At 50.0% G+C, this 7,834-nt stretch overlaps 4 protein-coding genes across 4 annotated transcripts; 1 reads left to right on the top strand and 3 right to left on the bottom strand.

Annotated features, from left to right (window-relative positions):
• Positions 1-31: 31 nt before the first annotated feature.
• On the bottom strand, positions 32-1,242 carry BGZ61DRAFT_542537 (uncharacterized protein; the record flags this gene model as incomplete). The annotated part of the gene is made up of 5 exons (XM_046255204.1): positions 32-254; positions 327-411; positions 467-557; positions 609-720; positions 773-1,242. 5 exons carry the CDS (start codon positions 1,240-1,242, stop codon positions 32-34), a joined length of 981 nt encoding a protein of 326 aa, XP_046092975.1.
• An 856-nt stretch (positions 1,243-2,098) lies between these two features.
• On the top strand, positions 2,099-3,163 carry BGZ61DRAFT_501270 (general stress protein; the record flags this gene model as incomplete). Its single annotated transcript, XM_046251678.1, has 5 exons — positions 2,099-2,160; positions 2,235-2,354; positions 2,402-2,457; positions 2,508-2,766; positions 2,827-3,163. 5 exons carry the CDS (start codon positions 2,099-2,101, stop codon positions 3,161-3,163), a joined length of 834 nt encoding a protein of 277 aa, XP_046092974.1.
• Positions 3,164-4,663: 1,500 nt separating this feature from the next.
• BGZ61DRAFT_58542 (uncharacterized protein) lies at positions 4,664-5,112 on the bottom strand. The gene has a single exon (XM_046256403.1). The coding sequence runs from the start codon at positions 5,022-5,024 to the stop codon at positions 4,740-4,742; it is 285 nt and encodes a 94-aa protein (XP_046092973.1). The 5' UTR covers positions 5,025-5,112; the 3' UTR covers positions 4,664-4,739.
• Positions 5,113-6,780, bottom strand: BGZ61DRAFT_58545 (uncharacterized protein). Its single transcript, XM_046256405.1, has 2 exons — positions 6,245-6,780; positions 5,113-6,185 (listed from the first exon to the last, which is right to left on the bottom strand). The coding sequence occupies exons 1-2, from the start codon at positions 6,578-6,580 to the stop codon at positions 5,202-5,204; spliced, it is 1,320 nt and encodes a 439-aa protein (XP_046092972.1). The 5' UTR covers positions 6,581-6,780; the 3' UTR covers positions 5,113-5,201.
• Between the last annotated feature and the right edge of the window lie 1,054 nt (positions 6,781-7,834).

Here is a 7,834-nt window from a genome sequence, read left to right as displayed (position 1 = left end):
ATTGAAAATGTAGTCTAAATTGTGATTCCGGCTAATGATGGCGCTTGACCTTCTTATACGGACGCATCTCAGCACTATACATCTGAAAGAAGGCCTCGGGCTCAGTTGGATGTTCCCCAGTGACATCATGAAAAGCAGTAGTTGCAATATAGTTTGTCTTGCCCTCGCGTACCAGGCGATAGTACTCGAGGACATACTTTTGTTCAGATTGATCACTTTCTGATTGAGCCTTCAAAACCTTCCTGGCTTCCGCTCTGAAAAGGGAATTTAGCCTCTTGTGTGTGATTTTCTTACGCATTATATGGGGTCTTGCAATCGAGACTTACTCGGAAATGTTTTCGAACTTCAGTTCGGTTCCCAGTGCTGTGCTCGCTGCGGTAGCGAGCTCATCTCCTGCACAAAGCATTGGACCTGGCATCAATCAGACCAGTTGTAAACCTTTCTCAATTAGAATAAAAAACGTTACCCGTAACAATCATCATCTGTCCACGGTGTTTATCGCTGAAACCATGTTTTCCTTTGCCCGTGAGAACATGAGCCGCAACTTGGGCAACGTCCTGCTCATTAAGTCAGCTTTGCATCAAGATGAACAAATGTGAGCATCCTACGCCTAGAGCGACTGGGGCAAATTTGTGCTTGTCACCAATAGGTAAAGGGAGAATACCCTCCTCCTTAGCTTGAGGCGCATACAGGAGGAGGTTTTCAGCATAGAAACCTGCGCTATAAGCCGTCACCACCTGGTCGTTTTGGAGCGATCTTGAGGTTGACTTACCGGATAACGCAAGGCGAGCATCCTGTCGCAGCACTAGCATCGCCCTTGGCCTCAAGAACAAGGCTTTCCAAATCGATGAATTCACGAAGATGTGGGTGTTTCTGGGGATCCGCGTAATCACAACCTGCTGAACTAATCAGACAAATATTGACGATGTTTGCCTTTTTGGCCGCATGGGCCAGCTCTACACATATGTCAAATTTTTCCTCATGCGCTGGAGGGACAAGACAGAGAGTATCACAGCCTGTGTCCTTGAGCGCTTTTGTCACGGTGCGAACGCGCCCAATGACATGGGGAATGATGGTTGCTCCAAGATCCTTGAGCTCCTGCGCGCGGTCGGACCTGGGATCAAGAGTGAGCCCAACAACCGAATCAATCTTGCCAGCAAAATTTTCATTTTTGAGAATGAGCTCGGCAATGAGGAATCCGGTTTGGCCATCAACGGCCGTGATGCAAATCTTTCGTGACATATTGGTGAATGGAGGCAACTTCCTTCTGCTTTGAGCATTACGGCTGTGGGTGGCCGGGCAGATAGGGGGTGAAATATCTCGGATGAGCTTCTTTTCTTATCTCCCAGCCCTCTATGCAGTCATGGATTTGGTATCGCAGCCTGAACTTTCATCGCACTGTCCTCAATACGACATAAATGCGCATGTATGAGTTCAGAGTGATATTTGGTACCCCTCACGGCATACCTGGCTGAAGCTTGCCGAGCGGGGTATCTCACAGAGGCAGAATGCAACACCATGTCAAGGGTTCATAATGACGAGTCCATTTATCATAGACTCAACCAGCTCCTTGACGACAAAGAGGGTTTGAAGCGTTGGTGATTGGGGTCAGTCGCACTGCAGGCCTACTCAGGCTCACTATGACGCCTTGGGTTATCCACCTGTTCTTGATTCAGCCCTACTTTACAAACAACGGAATAATCCCGTTTCCCGATTCGTGGGTCGCCCCGCATCTTGTTACGACATCACCGTACTGAAAACCTTCATAGGGCACATACTCAAATAGGGCGGTCTGGTCCAGTATTTTAATTTTCTCAGCTATGGTGTCATGGAGATATGGTGGTCGAAGTAATGTGTCGTATATGACGTGCACCAGCGGAGAGATGTTTCCGATATGACGTGCACGACTAATACTGATGTTGTTATAGCAAGTCGTACGATCATAGCATGTGCCTGTCTTGATAGAAGATGGGTTAAAAATCGGGAGGGTTTCTCTTTTTAAATTTAACACATGCTCCGAACTTCTCGCAATTGTTCATTCAGAGTGCTGAGACTTTTTCTTAAGCCGCATAACTGCAGAGCCCCAAGAATCGCCAAGATGTCAGGAAAGAACGGTCAATTCTACCCGATCGAAGAAAAGCAGTCTCAAAACCTTCCAGGGTATGCGCAATCGCCATAGCAATCTTCCCTTTACCACTATTAGCTAGCTTCACGGATATCTGATAATTTGGCAGGACGGAGCAAGACCTGCAGCCACAAAGTGAAGCTACAAAATTGGAGGGTAAGGACCAGTTTCATGAGTACCGTGCAGCGGGAAAGTTGAAAAGTACCAAGGCTCTCATTACTGGTGGCGAGCAAGTTTCCCTTCCTGACCTGGATTATAATCCCTAACCGCGTACAGTTCTGGCATTGGCCGGTCCGTGGCTGTACTGTTTGCTCGTGAAGGAGCCGATGTCAGTATTGTCTATCTCCCAGACGAACAGAAAGACGCAGAAGAAACGCAACAGATAGTGAAAATGAAGGTCGAGAGTGTTTGCTTATTGCGGGAAACTTGATGAACAACGAAACCTGCCGCAATGCGGTTCAGCAACATGTTGACAAATTTGGCAAGATCCATGTGCTTGTCAATAACGCCTCAAAGCAGATGATATGTGAGGACCTGAAGGATATCAATCTGGACGACGTCGAGAGTTCTTTCCGCAGCAATATCTTGCAGATGTTTGCCGTGACAAAGTATGCACTGGAACACATGGAGAAAGGCGGCTCGTAAGTACTTGATTCCCAATATGGCGAGTTCCTGAACTTGAGCTCCTGCTAACATGTTAGAATCATCAATACAACATCCACAGTCGCCTTTCGGGGCACAGCTACCATGGTTGACTATTCAGCAACCAAGGGTGCTATCACATCTTTTACTCGGTCGTTGGCGAAGCAGCTGGTACCCAAGGGCATCAGGGTAAACGCAGTCGCGCCCGGTCCTGTACACACCCCTCTCCAGCCAGCATCCAGGCCAGCGGAGCAGATGGAAGGCTTTGGGAAGCAGTCTCAACTGGGACGCGTGGGCCAGCCAAGCGAAATTGCACCTTCTTACGTTTTCCTAGCTTCCAAAGATGCGGAACTCTACTACGGGCAGGTCTTGCACGCTTACCCGCTGGGCGACTGAGTTATAGGACTCGGCAATCTCTTGGATGAAGAGAGGGGCGTGGATATCTTCGCTCTCACGAGGTTTTCAGCGAGGGGAATTTCTTGTCTGACCTGGAGGTGATAGAGATTTAAATGACTTATTGCGGTAATCTTTACTTGTGATTGTTTTTTTGAAGACTTGGATTGCGTCTAAGGATGTGTAAATAATTGTTATAGAACTCATCTCATACAAGTATGGTATCCCTTTGAGTGCCGTAAGACGACACTTAGGTCACGGGACCCACACAATCCCGGCTGGGAGCGATTGACGCAGAATAACCTGTGGCAAGTGCAATTACAGTGTGGTTCTGAGCTACCTGATGTAGATCTTGGTAGCGCTAGCAATCGGTGGAACTTCTGCTACCACCCGTTTTTGGTGAGCCCAGTTGTACCTCTTGTAATCTATCCTCTAACTGGTAGAACCCCCTGCTCGTGACTTAAGTGTCGCCTTACGGCACTCAAAGGGATAAGCACTCAAGGCTTCGCATATATTGTAGCTAGTAAAAAAGGCTTACCTGCAACTCTAAATTAGCTATTGTAGTATATTATTCGGATTGTCATCATTGCTATTCACCTGAGTTAAGTTTGAGTAGGGAAGTGTAGGTCACTTGTGGCCAGACCACAGTTAGTTAACCACGGGTAGAGCGGAGCGATGGTCGAGTAGCCAATAAGAAGCGGGAAGGAGGTAAAAGTGGACGCGGGTTTGAAGTTAGTCATCGAGACAGACGAATGGGGTAAGTCTATACAATTGCGAAGCAACCTGTGTGACCAGAGGAGTATAAGTAAGGCGGATGCACCCCCGCAATCCAGACGGGACTATCCTCGACGTCTCGTCGTTCATTTTTCGAGCCAGGCGGGATCGAAGACGGGCAGTAGAGCTGTATAAGGATAGCTACCCCGTAAAAGGGGATTCTGGGATCGGTTAGTGACATTGCGTCTCACTTACGCCTGGAGGGCTCTAGTTCACTACTCTTCGGAAGAGTAATATCGCGTTAATATGATGGAATCCGTAACACCTACGGAACAGAGTGACTATGCCGACCGAAGGGAGGGTATTTATGAGACCCGCATAGCCGGGACGGGGTATATAAGATGGGTGCGGCCCCTAAACCTCGTTTTTTAGATATTGACCTTGTTAGTGAATGCTAGGCGCAGACTATTAAATCCACTTTGTGACCAAGTTAGCATAATGGTGTAACATTCAGAATAAGCCAAGTTAATATACGCATTAGCGGAGTGTTTATTCTCTGTTACCGTAATTGGCATGCAACAAATGACTCTAGCACGGCGGTGTTTAACACAATTGTGTCAGCATATGTAGGTACCTTGGAAGTTCCATCAACCGATTCAGCTCGCCAAAGCTCTCGCAATAGTGTCTTCCATGTGAATTATCTTGCTTTCTAGTTGCTAAAGACGACGATCGGCGCTCCTAGCCCTCGCTTCAAGTCTCCTGACCAGACGGACAGTTCCCACCTGTGCATGAGCTAGCCTGCGATGCGCCATCTGCCAGGGGTGCGTGTCTGACATCATGTTACCAGTGATTTTCCACCATACCATCAGTCGATTCCACTGCGGTGTTGAAGAGACCAGTCGAAAATCTCGGAAGCGTCCGGGAGCAGACACGAAGTGGGCGCCTCGTGGGCGATTAGGTGGTCAACCATCTGGGGAAAGTCATAGGCGAACTGGAACCCGAAGATGCCACCGCTGCTGCTTCCAAAGGTAATGGACTTGTTGAACGCCATGGCTAAGATATTTGAGGTCCATATCCCGCCAAGAGAAGAGGAGAATGAATGAAAGAAAACGCCATCAAAACCATACCCAAAATGACTGATGTTATGCATAAACCCTGTCGGTCTCTGGTTGTATCTCCGGGGATTGTCCGACCCAATCCTGCAGAGTATCCTTTTTACTGGAAAAACCAGTCTCGCCGTTGTTAGGTGTGCGGCGTCACGTCATAAAACGTAAAAGTGTAAAGGTCATGATTCCATAAATCATGAGAAGGCATGGCCAGACGCCGATTACTGGTCGTTGTTCCAGGCAGAGTCATTGATAAATGTGTCCCAAGAGAGCTCGTCTGCAGAGTTGTTCTGGTGGGCAATGGGGTCCCAATTCGCCGAATCCAGGCCGTTGAAATAGAAATCATCGTGAACATCTAGCTCATTCTCTCCATTGGCGCATTTCGGCACCTCGTAAGAGCTGTTCAGCGTCGTATCCCACTGCTGGCCGTACATGACCGGGTCAAAGGCGTCGTGCTGGTCAAAGCCTGTCATCAGCAACTTCGCCTCAAGCGGAAGCTCGGCGGTGAGTACCGATCCGTCAGAGCCGTAGTCCATGAAAGCGTCGGGTGGTATGGCATTCCCGGAAACCGACCCGACGTCCGACTGAGGTGTCTCCGGGGAAGTTGTAGATTCGGGTGTCAGAGCTGACGGAGACAGGGCGACGGTATCCGCGCCCAGTTGGGACTGGGAGACGCCCGAGGGTGATTGGTTCTGGGCGCCAGGATATGGTTCTTGCCCATAGTTGACGGACTGGACATTCGACGCATGCTGGTGATCGCCCTGGGCCTGCGAGGAAATGGACGAAATGGAGAGTCGAGGCGTGGCCCATCGTTCAGATATGGTCTGATCAGCGCGAGGGAAGCACTGAGCAAACTGCCGGTTGACCTCGTTCTCATGCCAGTCCTTTTCTTTGGACGAGACCATCTGGGACAGGGTGACCCGGCTCTTCAGGTACGCATCCGCCTTCGAGTTCATGTCGACCGACGGGGTCTGCAGGTGCTGTCCCAAGATACGGTAGCATCGCAAGAGACCGCCGTCCTCTTCCTCGTACATTTCGTCCATCATGACTATCTCCTCGGACACTCGAAGCGCCCTGCCGGTGCGGGTCTTGTGGACCTGGCTGGCCATGCGGGCAGACTGGACGCGGGCTTCGATGCTGCGGTCGGATCGTCTCGAGGCGGCGACGTAGGCGCGTTCCTGGTTCTGTTGATGCGATCGTTGGGTCTGTGAAATTTAGTTAGTTGTGAATTTGGTGAAGCTTGGCAAGAGGTGTGATTAATTACCTTTTGGCGGAGTGTGTCGGGAGTCATGGGTGGGTTCATGGGTTCGACATCAAAATATCTCTTAGGCATGAACACAGTGGAGGGCAACGAGGAATGCTCGTCAGGGATGCGTTTTACGCAGTGTTGACGCCGGAGGGCGAGTTGTCGGATAGAGAGACTTGAGACGAGATCGAGGTGTAGATCGGCAGGGTTTGTTTCTAGTCGGCGTAGATAGTTCCATTTGATGAGTTCTGAAAACTGGTCCTTCGTAGCAAAATTATATAGGGAATGGATAGTAGAGCAACAAAAAGAAGAAAAAAACCCGTAGTGAATACATAGCCCGATCTCAAGTTCCATGGTCGATCCGTTGTTGACTGTGCGTGGCTGGTATGACGACTAATCCCCGTCAGAGCTCTGTTAGCGCCAGGCAACCCTGGCATACTGGTGGCCCACGACACGGAGCTGAAGCCCCGCTCCATTTATCCAGTGAAAATCTTGGCTCGGGACGCCTCACCTCGGAAGCAGGCTTGGGAAACAGGCTTGAGAAGCCATTGTTGTGGATTGTTGAGTGATTAGGCGGGGGCAAAGGGAGTGCCAGGCGGGTAATGGGGCCGAATAATCAAGAAACACCCAGGAATGGGAGGATTTTCCGGTGTGTCTGCACACACTGTGCTTCCTTGCATGGGCGTACAAGTATATGATTGGCCACAGCGCCACGCCGCTGCAGGAGAAGATGGCCCTGTGTGTTTGTGGCACGTCACGTCACAGTACGTCACTACGTGGTACAAAATATAGATGCAGATGGCATCGATGTGCTTCGTACGGATACAGTAACCTTTATGCAGATACTTTGTAGATCTCATGTCAATCTGATCTGACTACGCCGAGTCTAGCGCTTCGATGAGCGTTCGTACTTCATACATTGAGCTGCCCACAAGCCATGCATGCCTCGGGACGGAAACAAGTGAGCTATACGCCACCAGGTACTCCACTCGGCCAAACACTCCGGCTACTAGCTCTAGATACTTGCCCAGCCGCATATAGGCCCACGCTAGACGCGGTATCACCCGTTACTACTGCTAGTACTACGTAGTACTAAGCGCGTATTACAGTACGAAGGACAGTCATCTAGGTAAGTTCTAGCTCCTGAGGCCTGAGGAATGATTGGAGCCACATCCGGCAATGACATCAGCGTGGGCCAAGCCCCGCATCAGCCACAATATTTTCTAGGACCGCATCGCGCCCGGAGAGTTGACTCCGGCGAGTGCTACCACAGAAACCACAGAAACCACAGAAGAAGGCAACCAGAAACACCGGCACGAATGCTCCGCACTGCGACGAAAGCTCCTTGGCTCCCCTGGCTCCCCTGCTCTGTGCCTGGTTCCTCACCCAGCTGAGACTTTGAAGACACTAAGACACGGGGGATTCCGAGACATCGCCGTATCAGGCTCTGTATCAGGCTCTGCATCATTAATTTTCCGGAATTCCCCTTCCCCCCTTCAACTCGATGCGGCGTACGTCGCCATGACATATGGCAGTTTCGTCATTATGCATCACGCCCTGTCTTCCAAACTCCGAGTATACGAATAGTGAGTGAGTGCACAGTGTATG

Source organism: Ilyonectria robusta (assembly GCF_021365365.1).
Source record: "Ilyonectria robusta strain PMI_751 chromosome Unknown BGZ61scaffold_147, whole genome shotgun sequence".
Taxonomy (NCBI): Eukaryota; Fungi; Ascomycota; class Sordariomycetes; order Hypocreales; family Nectriaceae; genus Ilyonectria; species Ilyonectria robusta.
Note: the sequence above shows the minus strand (reverse complement) of the source record. Positions and strands in the feature narration are given on the sequence as shown.

Coding starts and splice junctions, on each gene's coding strand:
- BGZ61DRAFT_58542 (XM_046256403.1), bottom strand. CDS start 5,024: ATGCATAACATCAGTCATTTTGGGTATGGTTTTGATGGCGTTTTCTTT.
- BGZ61DRAFT_58545 (XM_046256405.1), bottom strand. CDS start 6,580: ATGGAACTTGAGATCGGGCTATGTATTCACTACGGGTTTTTTTCTTCT. Junction 6,186..6,244: donor CCGACACACTCCGCCAAAAG/GTAATTAATCAC, acceptor TAAATTTCACAG/ACCCAACGATCGCATCAACA.